General features: G+C 43.3%; 1 protein-coding gene across 3 annotated transcripts in view; it reads right to left on the bottom strand.

Annotated features, from left to right (window-relative positions):
- Positions 1–1378: 1378 nt before the first annotated feature.
- Positions 1379–21918, bottom strand: part of cfap74 (cilia and flagella associated protein 74) — a 46302-nt gene continuing 25762 nt past the window's right edge. For all 3 annotated transcript variants that reach the window (XM_068598395.1, XM_068598394.1, XM_068598393.1), the window contains exons 22-39: positions 17845–17973; positions 13129–13216; positions 10242–10415; positions 9551–9684; positions 9172–9427; positions 8042–8143; positions 7714–7820; positions 7285–7410; positions 5892–6001; positions 5725–5780; positions 4585–4704; positions 4253–4408; positions 3933–4071; positions 3510–3664; positions 3199–3331; positions 2360–2493; positions 2014–2148; positions 1379–1691 (exon numbers count right to left, since the gene is read on the bottom strand). In XM_068598395.1, the coding sequence (XP_068454496.1) occupies positions 1587–1691; positions 2014–2148; positions 2360–2493; positions 3199–3331; positions 3510–3664; positions 3933–4071; positions 4253–4408; positions 4585–4704; positions 5725–5780; positions 5892–6001; positions 7285–7410; positions 7714–7820; positions 8042–8143; positions 9172–9427; positions 9551–9684; positions 10242–10415; positions 13129–13216; positions 17845–17973 (2359 nt within the window). In that variant the 3' untranslated portion in view covers positions 1379–1586. The remainder of the gene's footprint in view (positions 1692–2013; positions 2149–2359; positions 2494–3198; positions 3332–3509; positions 3665–3932; positions 4072–4252; positions 4409–4584; positions 4705–5724; positions 5781–5891; positions 6002–7284; positions 7411–7713; positions 7821–8041; positions 8144–9171; positions 9428–9550; positions 9685–10241; positions 10416–13128; positions 13217–17844; positions 17974–21918) is intronic.

A 21918-nucleotide genomic window follows, 5' to 3' on the forward strand; every position in this document is an offset into this window, starting at 1 on the left:
TAAAAAACACCCCTAGGAAATCTTAATTATATTAACATAAATAAATGTAGATAGTATCCAGAAACACATTTCAGTAGCATACCTTCTTTCACTAAAGTTTAATTAATTCCTGTTATTTTTAGATCAAATGTTATTCTGTGAGCTGTATAGAAAGAACATTTAAGAATGAAAAAAACTGAGATTGTGAGCGCAGTGTTCAGGAATGTTTTCACGTTTTGTTCAGATTGTTGTTCGTAGTAAACTAGTTGTTAAATAAAGCAACCCTTTTATAAAACGGGACTTTTCTCAGAGGGGGAGGTCAACTTCCCTCAGCGTCACTATTTCAAACACACTACAGCGCTTTAAATTCCTTGACATTCCAGGAATTCCGAAACCACTGGGAGGACCAGTGGGGACATCAGGGGGCCTCCTCGTGGCAGGTACTTGTAAGTGCAACCATCCAGGTCAGTACTGGCCCAGGCCCGGTCCCGGGTCTTCTGGATGAGAGTCACAACCCGAAGACTGACTGTTGATCTCCATCATGTTCAAACTCAGGCAGAATCTATTGTTTTTAATCGTCTCTTCATTCAAAATCAGTTTTCAGCAGTACATCTTTCTCTATGAGTTGTAAAACCCTGTGATGAACCCAACTGTGACGGCCTAAATACTTTCACAAGTGTTTCCTTATTGAGGAACATTCACTCAAAACAAACTCTGAATAGACACGTGAGCTGGAACTTTGACAATTAAATATAAAAGTGTAGTACTTACGCATACGTATTTGGTAGCTATCCAGAGTACCATTGTTACATCAATCACCTATGACTTCGTGACATTGGCCCTAATACCTATGGATTGAAGCTGACAAACGCTGATCTATAGCTTATACAAAAAAAATAAGAATATAACGACAATAATCATCAGCCTACTACTGAGATTAATATGTCTATTATTATTGATACCTTCACTATAACAGCAATCAAGCTAACAGCACCAACTTCTATTATTATATGCAAAACCAATACGTCAGCCTGTGCCTGATCAATGGGCTATAATTGTATACATGTGGCCTTTATACCAAACTGATGTTATCCTTTATTAGTATCTATCAATCTTTGCAAATGCTGTGTCATACTTGACCGTGTGACCCCGGACTCCTCCCACTTTATGGGTATAGTGCCAGCAGTGCTACAGTATGCAGCTTACTGTATACATCTGCTGGCTTACATCAGCTGGCACACCCTTAATCATGATATAACACAGCTGCTTAGTTGGCATTATATACACCCCCTGGTGGTGGAAGTAGGTTCTACAGCTAGATGCTGAAGCTAGAATTTAACCCAGGGCCCACGGATGCTACAGTTACTGGAGAATTAAATTAAACCAGATTTGCAAACAGTTCTTAAACCAATTTCATCTTTATTAATTAGATTAAATACATAACTAATCAATGTGTAAGTTAATGTTGGACACATTAATGTACAGCGTAGCACATGTCTTTGGGTTTTGTTTCAGTGTGTGTGAGTATGTGTGTGTGTGTGTGTGTGTGTGTGTGTGTGTGTGTGTGAGCAGATTTCCCACTGGCCAGCATCCAGACAGTGTAGAGGTCAGTCAGCAGTGGTGGAGATCAACGCCATCAGGGTGACTCTGTAAACATTCGACTCATCCCCCTTCAAGGTAAGAGGTAAACATGCCTGCACTACCTCATAAGGCTAAAACACACACACACACACACACACACACACACACACACACACACACACACACACACACACACACACACACACACACCAGTCAGGTTAGATGGGGGGATCGCTATAAAAAGGTACTGATATAATTAAATATCATAACCTTAAAATGCAATTTCTTTATTAAAATCATGAAATTAGGTGAAACAGATTGTAAATATCCAGAACACCAAAGCCAGTAACTCTTTTATTGTTTTAATTGAACTTTTTGCGTTTTTTTTTTTTTTTGGAAAACGGTAATTAAGTAAACAAGGCATTCAACAAAAAACAAAAAAATGGAATTCACCTTGTATCCAAAGTGTGGCGTCCATGTGACAGTGATGGTGCGTTTGTGGCCTGACTCCACGGTGCCTTTGCTGGGGTCCACACTGAAGCCAAGCTGCTGCAGAGATGCCATGTTGTCCCAGAGAAACTCACCACTCTGGAACAAACAGAGGAAAAAAAGACAAAATCTATACTTTTTTTTTCAACCACCACCAATAAATGAAATCCTTTACATGGTACATTATAATAATTATATGAAATTTGACACTGTTATGATGATTATAAAGTCAGTCGCTGCCTCGAATAGCTTATTGACCGTCTTATGATGAAACATTTGGCAGTATCTATATCTGATGACATCACCAAACCTTCTTGATGGGCGCCGTGGAGCGGATGCAGCCCACCTGCAGCTCCCTCACTGCGGGAGTGACGACCCCTGCGCTGTACTTGGCCCGCAGGGTCACTAGTACAGGGCTGGTGGGCTTCTTCCCCAGTTCTGACTCTGCCAGAAAGAGAGAGAAAGAAAAACAATTTATTTGTTGAATACTTCAATTTAATTTACTTGTTTCAACAAATCCAACTTTAAATTACGTGTAGAACTTGCTAACTCTTTTCAAGTGCACTACTTTATTAAGGACAGATATATCGTAGTCAATTGGCTTGCACAAGAGTCTGCTGATGAATTTTCACACTTTGTGGTAATTAATGAAAACCAATAGCTGCTTAGAAGGATAGGAAAGATATGCACATCTTGCTGCTCGTCAATGGGAGGCTTTCATAGAAAATAAATTTGGATTTATTTTTCTTATTCCGACTACTGATGTTATTTTAATGCAAATCATCGTTTTGATTTAGTGAAATTTACAGTAACCTTGTCAAGGAGCTGTGCCGGTTTTGGATCTTGTGCTGAATTATGAGCTAAATGCTGGTGACAAGCACTTTGGGCTGTCAGCATCCTTTGATTGAAAAGCGTAAATTATTACACCACATACCCTGCTCCCACTGGCATAAAGTAGGAAACGTGTTGAGGAGTTATAAGTCATATTCATAGTGTCAGAGTCTGTATTTTCTCGGCCTTGATGGAGCTTGAGTCACTTTAATAATATCGATCCCTTCCGCAATGACTACAAGCCGTCAAACTACATTGTGTCCGTTGCACCGGGACTGGATAACCCTGAGGGGGAGATGAAGGCAGAGGCCTGGGTACCTGTGAGTTGAGATTGACTGGTTATCAGTGGAGGGAGGAGGGACTCAATGGCCACCGTCAGCGGGTCTCCCCCAAGCAGATACATGTTGTGCGATGAAGCGGCACCCTTCAGATCCACCACACACACTTTACTCTGAGAGACAGGAATGGCACAGGCTTGAGGTGGTTTCGACACGTACACGGTGCAATCAGTACACTTGGAGGGCAGCGTTTTGTTGCCTGGACCGTGTGACGCTTTCAAAACAGCGATTGAGCTCAAGGTCAAACTGTTCTGTTCTCGATGTCTCTGTGCGTGGTGGCTCTGCGCTGACCTTATTCATGAGCTGCACGGTTAGTCTGTCAGAATAGTTGACGGACGGGTGGTCGGGCTGAAAGGTGACATTGACGTCCAGGCTCTGTCCCGGAGCAATGCTGCCCTCTCCTGGCACCGCGCTGAACACACTCAGCGCGCTGTAGTTCTGGGTTCCTGTGGGGGAGGCAACAGACTTTTTCTATCTTTCCGTGATGTCTGGGATGCTCTGGTAGAACAGCATTAAGACTAGAATGGCCATAAAAGTACAGCCTGACTAGTGGTGGATATTAATATTTGGGAGTTTAATATATCTGATGATGATATAAGTGTCCTGAAGATGTTTGCGTTTGTTGTTTCAGGCTTGTCCTGCCCGCCTGTACGTCATGATGCAAGGTTTTCAGGTTCCCCTTGCTAAATTCCTGCAGTGTTACTTTGGTCTTACCCACAGTAGGCTGGACCTGAGAGTCGGAGTAAGTCCTCAGCAGGGAGGCCACACTGTCAGCTCCACCCTGAGGCCTCGAGGGAGCGAGGCTGGCCAGAAGCACCCGGAAACCCACGATCACCGGCGAGCTGTTCTGCAGCTGCAGGCGAAACAGGACTTGATGTCAGTTCCAACTGTGCAAACCTCCACAGCAATCTGTGCATATGAACAGCAATCCATTTGAAGAACGGCCCGGACTCAGACACACAAAACGAACAGAGAATGTGTTCAAAACCAAGATGAAATCTTCTCCTCTTCCCCGTCACTCTTCACTGACTGACCTTCAGGACCTGCGAGGTGCTCTGCTTCTCCAACACAAAGCCAAAGTCCAGGAGACCTCCAGGGTGGGAGGAGGTGACGGTAGGGAACACACCTTCCCCACACAGAGTCACCTCCAGGGTCATCTTCTGGCTACACACCTCCAGAGTCTCACAGTACTAGAGCACAGTAAAGTGCAATATTTGTAACGTTACTAAATTATCTTTGATAATGGAGAGGCACAATGACTAAATCTTGACAAGGACAAATCAGTGGATTCATCCCATAGCGGGAAAAGTACTCGTTTATTAAGTTTGAGCAAAAAGCAGCGCTTCATGGTTAAAATTCCACCGACCTTTTTCTCCAGCAATGGACTGAAGGCCAGAACCAGAGTGTGTTTGTCTCCGGGTCTAATGCTCCTGAGAGCATTCAGAAGGGAAAAGGGACCATGCACACCCAGCACCGATGACCTCAGCTTGGAAACGGTCAAGGAAAAGTTGATAATATTATTATCTATATGATATATTATTATATTATTATCTATTTAGCATATATATATATATATATATATATATATATATATATATATATATATATATATATATATATATATATATATATATATATATATATGTGTGTGTACGTGTGTGTGTGTGTGTGTGTGTGTGTGTGTGACACATTTCACTTGCTTACAAAACCTCCCATCTTGAAAGGATGATTTTATTATTCTTTATTTTATATTTTTTTCTCCTGAGCCCTCCTGAGATTTCTGCCTCTTCCTCAGTACAATGAAAGCGGACATAATGTCCTTTATGGTGCTCGCAGCATTTGAAATTTGATAAATAAAAGCAATAGCTATAACTCACAGTGCACTACACGCCAACTTTCTTTAGAAATGCTTACAGAAACTTTGGCTGAAGAGTTAAAGGCTTTGGCCATGAGACAAAACTTCCCAAGTTTGACTCTGACCAGAGACACTTCTTACATTTCGCTCCCCATCCCTCTCACTCCTCGTGTTCTTTTAAAAAAAAATCTCTACTGTCTGTTCTCAAAGGTACAAAAACATCCATATTCAAATGTTTCATTGTTGTGAGCAATTAGGATTAAAGTGACAAATCAACCCAAAATCAAGTAAACATATTTTTTCCTCTCACTTATGCTTTTTAACAATCTAGATTGTTTTGGTGTGAGGTATTTGCTGTACAGATGTTTCTCTTCTCTTAGATTTAATGGGACTATTTGACACTTTGTATGTGGAACTTAAAGGGGTAAAAACATTTTTTTAAAAACCCTAAAAAAATAGAAAAAAGATTAAAAATATGTATTTCAAAGTCAACTGTCCCTTTAAGACATAAAACGTGCACATCAGTTTTTCAGAAAGTCTGTTTAACATTTCTACAGACGTCAAGTGGGGATTTGTGAGAATCTACAATCTGTTAGTCCAAGTTGTCAAGCAAACTGAACTGTGCTTAGACTTTGTGTTTTGACAGGATACATCCAACGTTTCCCTCGAAATGTTCTGAACTGTAAACCTCTTGATCACTCGTTCACCTGATGACACAAATACAAAGCAATTCATACTGTATGTATGCTGGATGACCAACTGAACATTAACAGAATGGGAAGAACAATCAAGCAAGATACACTTTCAAAAGCACTCACCCACTACCACCTGATGAAAGTCGACTCTATTATTTCCATAGTTGGATACGACCACTAGGGGGGGCTGTACAGCAGGACACTGCAGTCTCAGGTGCAGCGTGTTGAAGGGCCTGTGGAGATATGGAACGCAACGTGCTATGAAATATAAAAGAACATGCGCCACTCCCCATTCTTTGTTTCCTTCACATCACGTAGATTCGTATATCCTTGAGGATAAAACCGGGTTCATTTTAATGCCGTCTTTATAAACTGTGTGAGGAACACACTTTGGTGAGCCACACTTCAAACAAGAATGTTTACCATTCATAAGTGGAATGGCCTCAGGATATGTTTTTCCTTTGAGCCGCTTAGATTTAAACCAAAGGTGCTTCTTTCTTCTTCCAGAGGGCATTTTCTACAACATTTAGACTCACTGGATAAAACCAGACGTTGTAGAGAGAAGAAAGAGACAGAAGAGGCCAACAACAAGTATGGATGCAGTCTCTCACTCTCTCGCTCTCTGATACGTTTGTTTCAACAGAGGCCAGGCGGCCGCACCAAACTGCATTAGAGAGGTCAGAGGATATATTTATAGGTTTTTCACCTGCCAGATTTTATTTGAAGACACATGGATCCATAACCGCAGTATTGAATGGCATAAGTTGATTGGTCCCAAGGTTTCCAAATACAGAATGAGCAACACCCTGGGTCTGTCCAGTTTAGGCCATTATGATAAAAAAAAATTAATAAAAGGACTTAACGGCAGATTATTAAGTGAGGAAACATTACGGGGCACAAACATGACTTCCACTGCTTCAGTGCGAGAGCTTGACACAGCACAACCGGCTCAAAAGAGACTTGTTTTGACATCATCTGTACACACATGAAATGTGCTTGCCAAGATATTGGCTTGAGCATAAAGTTAGCACTGGCGCTGCCATCACTTAGATCGCTCCTGATGATGTGACCCGTTTTGATCTGTGAGATTTTTTGAGTTCCCTTTAATCTTAGTGGCAAACAGGTCTCATGCTAAATGATAGCCCTTCCTCTATTTACTGGATAATCAGTACTGTGTTCCATATACATGGTTTTAATGTGATGATACATATATGATACATATATTTTGTTCTTCTTTCAGGCACACACACCTAATCACTATAAGAAGGACGCTCTAAATGCAACGTTGGGCCAGAATTCACAATTGACATCGAGACGGCATCACTTGATGGGCACCCAGACCCTCAGGTTTATTTCCAAATTTTGGAATGTGTGCTGCGAAAACACAATCAATTGAAATGCCTTAAAAGGGCCCTAAATGAATAATTTACATGTTTGGGAAATAAGCATTGGTATTTTTAAACTAAATATTTTTTTTTTTAGCCTGCAGAGGGACTGTTGACTCGAGTGCTACTACCTCCATGCCAGCTGGGCCTTTTGGTTGTCCTCCCCATCCGACACGAAGCAGGGGACGATGCACTCCCTGTAGCGAGGACTGAAGGAGTACAGCAGAGAGTTCCTGGCCTCCTCGTACTGCTCCGACCTTAAAAGAGAAAGAAAAAAAGGATTAACAGTATCACCTTGACATTATCACAAAGTTTTGTATTTGTCTTTTTCAGTTCTGTTGGATCTTAGATAAACTACCAAGTTATTAATTGGGATGCGCCTACTTTTTTTAAAATATAGAGGCTTTATGTGAAAGATGTTTCCTAAAGATTTTTTTTTGCAGTACGACTCTTTGATATTTGGTTCTAGATTATTTATAAAAAAATATTTGCTTCATTGGCATTTCAGTGCAGCAAACTGGAATAAAAATCAAGTCTTACATAAATAAAAACACTCCTACCACGGCTGTATGTCGGCAGGATCTGGTGATTCAGTTAGTTGGTCTGTCTTTAGGCCATCTGACACCTTGCTGCTCTTAACGGCTTCCACTGGGACCTCGGTTTTAGTCTTACAACACACACACACACACACACACATTGATTGATGGGTTCGAAGGTTAGACAAAAGTAGCGTCTACATTCTCTATAAACACCAGCATGTTCATGAAAGTGAACCCTGCGGGCCGCACAGGCCGACCCTCACAGCAGTAGTAGTTGACAGGATCGCGCGTGTGTGTGTGTGTGTGTGTGTGTGTGTGTGTGTGTGTGTGTGTGTGTGTGGAGTCGTACCTCTTGTTCAGTGTATTTGGCTCGCTGGAGGAGACGCAACGCCTCCTCTTTGATGTCTTGGTCTGACAGTCTGGGTCTGAACGTCACTTGGACCAGACGTCTCTGTGCGAGTGAGGAGAGACGGTCTCATGGCTCTCAGATTTGAAAAGGATCCAACAGTAACACTGGTAGTGGTGTTCACATCCCTGTGCTCTTCCTTGACGGTGTTTTTCTATGAAAGCCTCTGCTTTTTTATTACAAAGCAGAGGTCTAAACTATTTTGGGCAGTCTCCTATCGGTGTCTACTCTCCTCTAGAGTGGATGATAATCCCTGGTTTCCAATTGCAGAATATTCACTATAGATTTCTCCCACTGTGCCTTTGTTATGCAGGTTGAATGTTACTATAAACAGGACTTAATAAACTACAATGATTTTTAAAACACCTGCACTTTGAGATGATGCTGCATCCATGAATACAAAATGAACATTAAGACTCATTGTTTTTTGGTTTCATGCTCTGTACTTATTGACATTGCAGCATAGAAAATACAATAAAAAGGGCACTTGTTCACATCCTTCTGATGTCCAGTAGAGTGCATCATTACACTGTAAAGGAATCTGTTGCCATGACGGCTGTGTGTCTCGGAGCTGAAGATATTCCCCTTGACCCGGTTGCTCTGTGATCGTTATATATTTGTTGCAAATTGCCATTCAAAGTAAAATGTATTTCGCCAGTCCCAGGTTTAGTTTCCCTTCAAAGCAAAAAAGAAAGGTTATGCTCACAAACTTAACTCAAACTATTTCTGACTAGCTCAGAGTTTAGATCAGTTGCACTTGTGGTTTTGCGACAATGTTACATTTAGATTAGAAACACAATTTCAGGAGAGCCGTCTCCACCCGAATACTAAAACAGAGCGTGCTGAGGTACGAGGTTAAATTCTTCTTCTTATTATTATTTGGGCTGAAATATTCTTCAGCCGCGATAGCGCTGAAAACACACTTGGTTTAAACAGGTCCATTGTGAAAGGGGCATTAAAGCAATTTAGTATTCACAAGAAACACATTAAAAAGACTAGTATTCTGCAGTTTATGTGTACAAATGGCAGAGGGCCGTTTAAATCTGTAAAGGTAAAGAGGCGCGCTACTGCACCTCTCCGGGCAGCAGGCTGCCTGTTGAAGGACTGATGCTGACATCTGAATCCTCGGGGAGGGTGAAGGAGAACAGCCTGGGCGCTGCCACCGAAGGGATCAGCCCTTTGGACTGGTCATGAGTGGTCTGAAGGTCGAGCAGGTAGAGCACGGCAGTGGAGCGGTCGCCAAGCGCCGTCGCCCCGAACTGAACCAGAGAATGGGAAAGCTGTAGTGGAGGGCGGACACCCACCGCTCGGCATGACAGCGGGAAATCTCTGTGGACAAATACAAATGCATTGTTTGCTAATAATTAAATGGTTGAACCCAAATGCCACGACAACAATCATGGATGTATTGGTCTTTGAAATCAACAAATCCATTCAAATGAAAGAGGTAACCTGTCAATCCCAGATTTGCAGCTGATCTGGAAACTGTACTCTTTGACCTTGTCGGGATTGAAGATCAGATCTATCTCCAGGGTCTCTTGTGGGAGCAGAGTGCCAAAGCCGTCATTAGGCTGGAGCTCAATAAACTGCAGTGTGAGAGAACAACAACAACACAAATGTCCAATTTTCTAACTTTTTTGGTGTTTTTTGACATTCTGTTTACATGGGAAGTGAGAATGTGTAAAGCATCTGCTGGTGGTGGTGCTGCTGCTTCGGCAAATATCCGAACAGTTTTACACTTCGGAGGCTCAAACGTACAACTTTTAGAACTGCCGGAGCTGCAAGGAAACAAGAGACTTTCTTTTGCAGCAGTCTGACAAACAAAGACAGCAGCATAAATAATTAGATCAGTGCTCTATTAACAGCTTTTTCAACCCAGTTAAGTCAAGAGCGGAAACTGGAAAATGAGCCAACCCCCAAAACTGGCAGGGCGCGTAAGGACATTGGTTTTATTATTAGTGGTGGAGTGCGCCATTCCCCTGTGGGACTCATGCTGCGTACGTAAAGACGGGGGATTCACAGCTAACAATGTTTGACTGAAATCCAACATCTTTGTCTCATTGATAACAGTCTCCATTTATTATTCACTTCCTTGACACATATGAGAGCTGCTGCTTCATATTAAAACAGCCAACTGGTGTACCTCGGGAACGCCCGGGAACCCAAAGTCCTGCGGTAGCAGGGACAGGTTGGTGAGGCGAATGACGCTCTTCACCGACTGGTCGATGGAACAGAAGCCGAAGTCCACCTCGGTCCGGTCGAACTGCAGGTCTGAGGAGGTCACGACAGCCTGGACCGTGAAATGCACCAGCTTCACCTGAACGCACAGACACGAGGCAGAGAAAAATCAGCTTTATAATAACAGTAATGATCAGGATGGGTATCACCTTTTTGTACTTCATCAAACATTTCTATAAGCAGATTGAAGGACAAAAAGAACAAAGACTGCAACAACATCAGCACAGGACTAGCATGGACTGATGTTTCTTTTATTGAAAGAAAAACAACAAAACAAACACCTTCTTAAGTCTGTGATTTTCACAGACACGAATATATGCGCTCATCTGGTGAATCAAATTCCTGCTTGAGGAGAGTCCCCTAATTGGGCAATGCTTTTAAGCATAAAGTCATCACTGAGCAGTGAGATTCAAGATGTGTGTGTGTGTGTGTGTGTGTGTGTGTGTGTGTGTGTGTGTGTGTGTGTGTGTGTGTGTGTGTGTGTGTGTGTGTGTGTGTGTGTGTGTGACTATGCACTCCAAAGCTAGTGTAGGTTCAATGTGAGATTTCATATCAATCATGCTCGGCTGGAGTTATTCTGTATTTTTCTCATCGCCAACAAGTCCAGTAGAATGACTTAAAGCGACGGTATGTTCTTCCCTCAGACAGGAAGTAAATCGTTAAACACCCGTCACAACTATCCTTTCATTCAAGAAGTAATCAGAAATAATTCCGTAAAACAGCATTGTATTGAGTATTGTGTTCATTTTTGAGCAAACATGACTCACACAGGTGGGCATTCCTCTGGGACGGTGTGATTTACTACATATGTTGTGCTGGTGAGTATTTACTGTGGTGCTAATAGTCATTGAACAAAGTGTCACCTCACTGGTGTGTTTTTAATCGCTTCTGGACGACAATTGAGGCCGACGTCACGGGGGAATAAGCCAAATCGATCTTTGGATGCGCAGAGAACACTTACTGGTGGGATCACTTCATTTGTTGATTTCGGTCTTTTCTCCCTCTCAAGAAAAAGTCTCCTTGAATCACGTCAGTGCTCAGCAGATGACCTTGTTTATTGGTCTCTGCACAATTGCTTTCCTGGCTGCTGTGACGTCTGGTGGCCATACAACAGTGTGTGTGCGTGTGTGTGTGTGTGTGTGTGTGTGTGTGTGTGTGTGTACCTGCCAGGAGCTCAGGGCCTGCGGCTGGGGGCAACAGCTTTGCTGCACCACAGGACCATCCTGGCCCAGTCTTTGGCCCAACACACCAACACACACACTTACACGCACACACACACACACACTCACACACACGCACACACAGGATGCAGGCGAGAGGAAAGTGACGATTTAGCAAAAGACCGACCAGATTTAGATTTATTTAGAAAGCGGACTGGCATCAGTGCAACGTGAATGTCTAAGCAGCTGCTCTGTGTTTTTTAATAAAGGCGGCTACTGACAAGCTGACAGACTTCAGTTGCTGTAAGCTATTTATTTTCCACTTCAAGGGCTCCATGCATTTACCGTCATATTTCTAAACTTTTCCGTTTGTAAATTGGACCTTGTGAAGGGGATATTAAGATTTGTACCTCTCGAGGGGAATCATTTATTAGGTTTGACAGGAAATAGCAAATAGTGCCTTTATCAGTGTTTCGATGCACAACAAAGCAACAGTATCACAACGAACCAAGACAACATGAAGACAGTGTTATCAACTAGAATCTAACAATTTCAAAAAGTTCAAAAGTAACACAGAATCTGAATCATGAGTTTTCAATAACAAGTGTCATCCTCAGCTTCCGCTGGTCCTGAGCAGTGCAGGCAACTAAATTGATCCCTAAAATGCACCATGAGAGCAGTAGTTCACATTTACATTTTTACTCACAGGCTTTCGTCATTCATCAAAGAACGCAGCTGCTCATCTTGTGAGAGTTTCAATGCTCGAGGGCTCAAACTATAAACTCTTTCATACGCTGGGAGGCACCCAGGATATGACAACTCCTCCCATTTTGCAAATCAGTACTTGTAAGTGTGAATGTCAGTTCATGGCCACGGCAGCTTGTGTATATCGATACATTATTTGTCTTAATGTGTTGTCTTTCCAGCTTTATTACCAGAGCATGACCCATGGCACAATGCACTCATCAACATTGGAGAAGGAAGTCGGGGGCTGGATTGATTTGTGGGGCGCGAACCATGAGATGACCGGCGCCGCTGAAGGCGGAGTCGACGTAGGAGAGAGTCAAGACGGATGCTAAGCTAAACCGGCCAAAAAACGCGCCACAGCAATATACTGTTTGCTTTTTTTGTGGTGTAGTGTATGGTGTATGTAATGGTGAGTGTATTCATGTTTTTATGTCGATTGTATCCATGTTTTATGTCAAATATGAAAACTCTATGTTACCAGTAGATTAGTAAGTGATTGTACGCATAACCCCATGTTAAAAGGGATGGCATATAATACAAATAATTACAATATTAAATAATTAACGATTAAAATGAATTTTAGCTCATCATATGTACTCCATGGAATAACACAGGAGCGCATGGATCCTTGGTTTCCCTTTTTGAACTCCTTTTAGAGAGATTCTCAGGGAAGCAATTTGGGATAACCTTTACGCTCGGCTTATTAACGCCCATGGAGTAACTAGGCCTTTGGGGTCGGAGATAATTTTAGCTTGTTACCAGCTAAATAGGTTACGACCTTCAGTGGCTCCACTTTCTGTGAGGGACAAAGTGGTAGTGTTTTTTCCCAGGATCACAGGGAGGTTCGGTGTGAAAGAGGCTGCAGTGTGTCACCATAATACAAACCTGGCCTTCGACTCGAACTGCCACCGGAACCTCCAGGACTCCCGTGTCGCTGTCGAAAAGCCTCTTGGCATCTCTGGATAAAGAGCTCCTGTGAGAGTGAACAGAACAGGCAGAACACGCGCTATCATGCAAAGTTACACTTTCTCAATAAAACATTGTGTTTTTGCATCATGTCCATGAACAGAGAAGAGCAGAGGCAGCTGTCAGGGGTTGGTGACAAACGCGCGGCCCTATCAGCGATTTTAACAATTTATCTCCACACATCAGTGGAAAAGCCGCGAGCCACCGTCGAGCTCTTTAAAGAAAGAATTGGAGATTCAGACCCTGAAGAACGACCGCTTTGCTCTAACCCACGGCTGTAGGATGGGCTCGCCAGGGAAAGCAGGGGGAGAGAGATGTAGAGCGCGCCTCCACACTACTGTAGGTTGTAGCCATGGTGATGGGAGACGTAAGTATGATTCAAAGAGGCCAGTAGTCATGCACAGGCTTATGTAAAACTCCAGTCCTTCAATATAGCATGTATAGTTAATTATCATGTAAACAGTGGTCAAATGTCAGATGCAGTTCGCGGCTCAGATCCACCCCCGCCTCTCCTGTTCTCTCTCTCTCTCTCTCTTTCCTCCTTCCAACACCTCCGCGTCCCTCGCACTTCCTTCCTCCCCGTTTCTCGCATCTTACAGTATCAACTGTCTCCTCTGTCTTTCCTTCCCTAGGCTCTTAATGCCGGTTGAAGGCTTGAGAGCTAATGCTGGAAATGTCAGCAGTTTTAGGGCTCTCCATATGTCGGTTCTTTCAAAGCGCTCACAAGCAAGCCTCGCCTTCGACAAATCTGTCAGCCGCAGGTTCGAGGACAGGCTCTGGTTTCATATTCCCCCCCCCCCCCCCCTTTTACCACACTTTTCTCTTTGCGGTGGCGGGCAAAAAACATGCCGCTCTGCTCAAAACACCTGTCATGACTCAAAGCTGGAAGTCACGTTGACACTAAATCTCCTATAGGGACTAACAAAAAAAATAAAGTATTTTTTTTTCCCTCTCCAGCTTCAGCTTGACCAATGGAGCACAGGGGTTGTATTTAAGGAAGCACTCTTCTGCCTGCAAATAACATCGCTGCTGGAGAGTCCCTCTTGAATTAGTTTTGGCAGGGCAGAGTGGAAACGCGTGGTGGGACGTCACCGGGACCATATGGTCGGGAAAATTTATGCTTGGGTGGGGTTTCAGATTTGTCGGTGTCCTGCACAGATTCATTTGGGGTGCTTTTCTTCTCTGAAGCCAGATTATCCGCAACGCCTCGACCAAAAGCAATTCTCCTCCATCTAACTCAAATAAATCTGTCTGTCAGTCTGTCCCTTTGAGTTTCTCAACAATTGACAATCTGGCCCAAGGAAGTGCACTGTTGAGTATGAAGTTGTTTAGATGAGCGACATCAGAGGCCGAGCAGTGGTGCACCGCACGAGGAGTCTTTAATCATACTTCTGAGATTAGTAGGGAAGAAAGTCAAATCTTTAAAGTTGTTCCAATGTTGTGGTACTGCATAGCGAACAAAGGATTTCACCAACTTACTGAAATGACTAAGCTATTTCAGGAGTACGAATGGACACAGAGAAATCAACTTTATCTCTCTGTGTATTTCTGAAAATCTGCAAAGTCAAAGAAAAGACACGAGAGAAGAACGATGAAAATACAAGGCGTTTGATTTTAGGAAAGTGGCTGCTGTTGCATGCTTTGACCTGATGGAAGCAAATTCAATATATTTCTTTTTAGTATGGGCTGCTGCTTGGATTTCATCACCATTAAAAAGTGATGATGGAAAGGATTACAAAACAGATTAAGAGGCTTAGGGATTTTCCACTATGCGGAAATAAGCAAAAAAAAAACTAAATACAATAAATGCCTGTGTAAAAATCGTTTTTGAATCATATAAAACAGACAGTTTATTTTCTTTGTTTCTGTTAGCAACTCATGGCATTATTAAAGTCCCTGTTACGGTAGTGAGTGGTGAACTATCAGGGAAAAGCACTGGTGGAGCTGTCTGGTGTAATCTGCAGTAAATCATCCTTGTAATCTCCCTTTTATCAGCCGCAACTGCTGGGCTGGGACACATTGCCTCGCTCTTCAGGGATTACACCTAAAACCGATCATTAGAGCATCCCATCCAAATGAACTTGTCACCAGGTTGAAATTATTCTTCTGGTCATGTGCATCAGATTGAAATTTTCTCTGTGCCGACCCACAGAGCTGAATTATTGATCTTCAAAAGTAAAGTATATTTTTTTTAGTTGTCTAGAAAGTTAATACATTCTCAAACGTCCGAGCCAAAGTAAGCCAGGTTACTTTGTGTCATAAATTGGTGTCTATTTTAATTCAAATGATTTCTCTGGGCTGAACAGGATCTCAGGAACATGTAAACCATTGGCCTTGATGTTGCTGAGAGGGGATTATGTAGCCAACAAAACACGGCTCTGGATACGTGAGAGAAACATGTGGGCTGTGTGGTGACAAATACAAGTGGAGGAAGACGAGCAGAGAGGGATGAAGCAAAGAAAAGATGGTGAAAAGATGTGGGCAGGTTGTGCACAATCCTTCAGAGCTTAGAAGCAAGAATGTGCTCACCCTCTCCCAGAAGCCAGAGGAGGGGAAGGCAAGAAGCGAACACCTGTGTAAAGAAGGAAAGCTGTGAGTCATTTTGAATCCAGATTTAACAGTGTGAGTGTGCATGTGTGTGTGTGTGTGTGTGTGTGTGTGTGTGTGTGTGTGTGTGTGTGTGTGTGTGTGTGTGTGTGTGGATGAGACAGTGAGTGAAGGCAGTGCTGCTAATGAGGATTTGGAAATCCAATCACAGGCTCTGGCTGGGAGGACTTGGCAGTGCCATTTTAAATGACACACTGTCACTGCCTGAAACAAAAGCAAACAGAGACGAGACATGCGGGAACCAAGCTCGCTGACATGCAGGAAACACTGTCCATTCCTAGCGGGGGTTGTGTGAATATCCAACGCAGGTTAGAGGATAATTTTGATCTTATTTCTTGGTCGCTTCGGGCCCACTATTTCTATTGGTCACGATTGGCTCACCATGACTCTCCGCATAGTCGTTGCTTTGAGCAAAGCGTTGGTTGTTTTTCTGAAAAATAATCCCCAATGATGTTATAATAACACAGAAGGTAGTTCAGCAACACGGCTGTTTTGATAAAGGTATTTACAGAATCCCCAAAGCCTGAAAGATACAACTCACCATCTCAATAAAAAGCTAAGGGTACCCAATCCAAACAAGGAATGGGTACCCCAAAATGGCATAGTATTTCCTTTCATATGATGTGAAGCAAAATTCAAAAGAATTAACTTTGAGTTCAACGTAATCATAATCTATAGATTGAATCAAAATTGTAGTTGTAGTAGACTTCAGAGCAAATAATGAGAGCACAGGGAACTGGGTCTGGTGTCTCGGGTTACGTAAGCAGAATCGGGGTCAGCGATGTATAAGCAACGGTGTGGATGCTGGACGCGTAGAGGGATGAGAGGAGTTTGAGAGTAACAGAGAGAGGCAGAATGGATGCAGAGTTCGAGGGGGAAGTGGAGGAGCACAGTGATGGGAGGACTGTGGAGATAATTTCAGAAAAGCAAAGAGAAAGAAGTACAGTTAAGCACGGAGGTGAGAGGCCAAGAAAACAAGAAGTATGTGTGAGCGAGTGGGAGAAGACAGCGCAGGAGCGAATGACAGAGAGAGATGGAGAGGGAAAGTGTGATAGGGAGAGAGGAGGGAGGGGGCGGTAGCTGTAGCTGCGTTAGTGCTTGTGAACGCTGCACCATCTCAGCAGAGGCACGAGTAATGCTGTACTCTAATCCTCACATTAAAACCTCTGGTGATTCACTAAAGCAGATTACTGACATCCCCCCCCTGCCCCGCCGAACGATGACCACCGCATGCCATAACTTTTGTCATGAGTGAAGGAAGATTCCCCCTGTTGTCATTATTAGTATCATTATTTTTACATCAATATCATCTCAGCCATCGATACAGAGCTGCTGAACTGTGAAGGGAGGAAAAAAAAAAGGAGGGTGGGCAGAAGAGTACTGGCGCCCACGCTGGGTTTTTACATACTGCACTGCACGCCTCTCATATTTGCCCTGGGGTCCCCAGTCCGCTCTACTGGCATTCACACTGCAGTTCAACTCCTGCCTCTCCATCTAAATATAGAGCCGGTATTGTTGTGGAAAGAATTACCATGTCCTTCAAAGTCATTAGAAACCATTACCACCGCGCTCAGAGTGCAGGTACGTGGAAGCAACACTTTGAGACCCGCTGGCTGCACATCTGGAAGACTCAACAGCTTGCCTCTATTGAAAAGCAACACTATCAGTTCAACTAGTAAAAGAGTAATCCAACCGATAATATCCTTTTTATCAAAAGTTGGATAGTTAGATGGACCAGATTTATTCTTTCCAGCTGATCCCTTCAGAAATAAAGGGTTCCAAAAGGGTTCTTTTTGAAGGGCAGAAAGTCCACGCGGAACCATTTACTTACAATGAACCGTTCTTTGGAAAAAAAATTAAGTTTTTTCTTTTGGGGCTCTTTCTAAGACTATGGGTTCCTTTTACAACCCTTGGATGACAAGGGTTGGAACAACTCTCAGAGAATCCTAACAAGGTAACGTCTAAAATAAGATAATGAATGCTCCAGCGATTCCATTATCATTGCATCCTCCATGTGTCCTTCCTTACCTCGGCAGGAACTTGAGTTGGGCATTAAAGCTTGATTGGGCCTGGACGAGGCCCGTCTTTGGGAGGATCTCCATGTGTCTCTTCATTTCCGGGCACACCTCAAAGGTCAGCTTCAGAGCAGTTCTGGCTCTGTCAAGCAAAACATATTCTTTTATTAGCTCAACCAACACATCAAGTGCATTCCCTTAAAAATGAGCCTAATCCTGCGTGATATGCATTGTTCAATACTTCACAGGCTGCGGCAATGATGCACAGGAAATGACGGCAATGCCAGTGGACCATGAGGTGGCGTAAAAAATGCGGCACAGGAAATATTTTTTGTTTGAGTGACACAGAAATCACCTCGTACGGAGCAATGTACCCCAACTCCAAATCATTTAGGTGACCCAATTTTCCAGGAACCTCAACAGATGGTTGTGCCTGTGGCTACAAGCCTCAGTTATAAGCTGAAGCCTGTGATATAAATGGCTCTTCACCTTGGGGAATTCTCCAACACGTCCCAACCACAGCCCACACTCATACACCTTCATGAAACGATGACAGTACAGATACGTTGAGGTGTTGCCGGAGGTGATAACGGTATATGGTGATAACATGTTTGTCGCGGCTGTGGTCCTCCTCAAAAGATACAAAGGTGAGCGATGAGCGAGCTGCGGCCCAACAGAGCGAGGGACACCTTATTGTTTCGATTCCCCTCTAAAATGGAACGATCCACTTTGAGCAGCGAGGTCAACCAGGCGGTTTCCCCGAGGCAAGGACTCTCAGGGACACTCGGGGATATGAGGCCGCTATCTCCATTCCAGCCAAGTGATAACCTTCAAGTCTGCCTCAGAGGAGTATTCATGGGTACGTAATCATATAGGGCAATTAGGCATTTTAATTAACAGGGGCATTTAACTGATCCTTTTTTTGTGCTATACTGGGTGCCTGCGACCAGTTATTTGCTGAAGCATTGTTTGAGGATTTAAAGGTCACTTTACAGCAATTCACATAATTTGCTTCCTCAGGGTAAAAAAACCAAACTGTCATAATTATGAGGATGTAAGTATCACATTACACTAATATTCCTGCTTAATTTGGTCGCAGATGTACAGGGGTTGTTTGTTTTATGGGTCGGCATCGGCCCGTTGGTCTCAATTTAGAGACATTTCAGTGCCGTTTTAATGCAGAACCCTTTTCCTGGTACAACATGACAATGCCCCCAAAGCACAAAGCCTGTTCCGTAAATAAACGTTTTTTTTTCTTGTTGTGGAAACATTGTCATCCCAAGAAAATCATTCCATCATTCCAGCAAGTGTACCGAGACAAAATGTGTTTGCGTTCATGTAACGAAGCCCTCTGGCAACCCGGAGTAACTCTGGTGTGAGAAAAGTGTGGCGAGCCACGATTACACAACCACTGGTCGTTGAAATAACCATCACGAGAACTGGAGCTTGACATGATTCCTTCCCTGGGTTTTGTTCGAAGCAGCTTACTGTGACACACAATTGAACCTTTGCTGCATTTCACACCTCTTTCTCTGTATTCTACTGCGTCTGTATTATTCCCCAAAAACTCTTTTCTCGGAGCAACATTGATAACGACACTCATAATAACCATTGAGGTTTCTTGGCAGTTGTGTCGAAGCATGTTCCAGAGAAATGGCTCATGTTGAGTCTACATGCCGTGCCCACGGCTGCAGCAGAGCCTCTTCCCTTTCTTCAGCGGGCCAGGTGACCGCTGCCTTCTTACTCCACATGCATTCAGAAGCCTCACGGGACACCAAGCCTTCTAACTATCCCCCCACAATGCAGCAGTGTCTGCTTTATACGGTATAATTTGGAAATAGCCAGCTGGAGGACCAAGGTTGTTAATTAGGAACTATGGTTTTTAAAAAATAAAAAAGAAGAAACGACCCTTAACATTAACAAACACGCTCACAATCCTCTTGCCAAACAATACAGGACTCATTGGTTTGATGGCACACTATGCACGGGAGGCATTTTAGAAACCAAGGACAGAAGGCTTTGTGAAGGAACAAGAGCTGTGTGAATGGGTTTGTGTGGCCAGTATTTGGGCAGGAATGCTTAACTTCCCAGCAGGAGCTAGTGGAGGAGGGATTTGAAAGTCCGGGCTTCCTGTTTGAAATGATTAAAAAAAATCCTCACTGCTCCCGAAAAGAAAAAAAATCTCTGCCAACTGCCGGCGGAATATTCCAATCATTGGCTCGCAGGCACAAATCAAACACTGTGCATTTTAAAGTCTCCTGAAAGAAATCTTTCAATTAGTAGGAATAATATTCAAATCACTGGCTCACAGACAAGAGAGACCTATTCAATTATGCTTCGTGCCGTTCTCTTGAAAAAGCTGTCAGAAACTAAGGAGGACTTGTGTGATATCTACTCATCTACTCAAAGGGAAAAGTGACAAATTGCGCGATGGAAGCAGCAGCTCTCTTATTGTTTCCTCAAAAAGCCTGCCAAGCTATTTTGTGTCCAAATTACTGTCTTGAAGGAAGAGTGACATGTTGCATGGTTTGCTGGTGCAAAAAAAGATTTTTCCTTTTTTCCTTTTTCCTATAAAAGCTGCCGTTCACACTGATGCTGTCATCGTCATCTTGTCACATGTGCTGGTATTCCAGTGCACCAGATGGCAGTTGTCACAGAACCCTCGCCCCCACACATGCACATGTGACACAACGACCGGCAAGGTGGTGGACGGCACGCCTGCAGATGTTACGTGAATTGTTAACCTCGCGGGCGCATCATAATGTATCACATCCATAATCATGAGGGGATTTACCGTTTGTCCTGTGTTATCGTACAGAGCAAAGAGGATTGTTGGAGATGTGGGCTTACCGCTTTGTCTGGGTGTTTAGCAACATTTATCAGCTAATGCATCTCTATTTCATTATGTCAGCACGTTCGTGGAATATCTCTGTACTTGGCTCTGAGTGGCGTTAGGACGTTTTGATGTGGGGCCAGCTGAAAAGTAAGCTGGCCCCGTCAATTTTAAGGGATTTCCATGAGCCGGTTTTCTGTGAAAATGTCTGTTTTGGCTGAGACTGAGTACATGAGGGAGTTTTAGTATTGCAGTCAGATAAGCCAGCGTGCTACATCAGCAGTCTGTGCCACTTCTAAAACTCTATTCCAAGGATGTTTCCAAGCATGACAACACATAAAATGGAAATATGACAAGCACCACTCACTTCTGCAATAATCTCTTTGGGCTGTGGGGTTCTGTGCAGCCTCCTAAATATGAATATCCTAATATGTGGTACATTATAATATATCAATTTGTTGTCGATATTGTGTAAAATTGTGAGTGCAATAGCCCGATGACGGTCTGTGACTGAAAGTGCCGCTTTCAGGAAACTTCTAAAACAGTGTGAGGTTCACTGTCCTCTTCTGCGTTCTACCAGGTGTGTGCATGAGACGATATCCACAACTAGTTTATAATAAACTAATAGTACGCACCCTGTGATCATCACATACTGAATTGGTCTATTCTGACAGGCTTTTAGTATGCTCACATTTTATTTGCTGCTTTATCGGGTCAAATTGTACAGTAAAATTACATAACACAAAATAATGTTAAAACATTCACTCTTAAAGATAGAGTGTGTAGCTCTATTTATAAGTGTATGATCACCTGAAACCATAAATGGTTGCCTTTTTGTATGCCTAAAATGAGTCGTTCTCTAGGTAGGGAGTGGGTTCTCTTCACTGAGTCCGCCATGTTGCACCGCCATGTTTCTATAGGAGCTCAGAACGGACAAACCAAACACTAGCTCTCAGAGCCTTTCACGTTTTTGCTTTCCCCTGAAAGCAAAAACGCGATCGTTAAACCGTGTTAACGTGAGCCGTCGAGCGCCAAACGGTTGTACCGCCAGCCGGCGTCTGATTTCTGTTGTTCCTGAAGTAGAGTTGCTTTGTTAAGGATGGCCTTAGAGCGAGGAGAATGGTGTTACCATTCAGCGGCTCACGTTACCGCAGTCTTTGAAAGGAAGGACTAAGCGGAGGGATGTTCAGTTGGTTGAAACCACAAGAAAATACTATGGGGAGCGACGGCATTAAACGCCAGCATGATGTCAGA

Source organism: Clinocottus analis, unplaced genomic scaffold (genome assembly GCF_023055335.1).
Source record: "Clinocottus analis isolate CAN_PGR_092001 unplaced genomic scaffold, fCliAna1.0.p SCAF_4, whole genome shotgun sequence".
Taxonomy (NCBI): Eukaryota; Metazoa; Chordata; class Actinopteri; order Perciformes; family Cottidae; genus Clinocottus; species Clinocottus analis.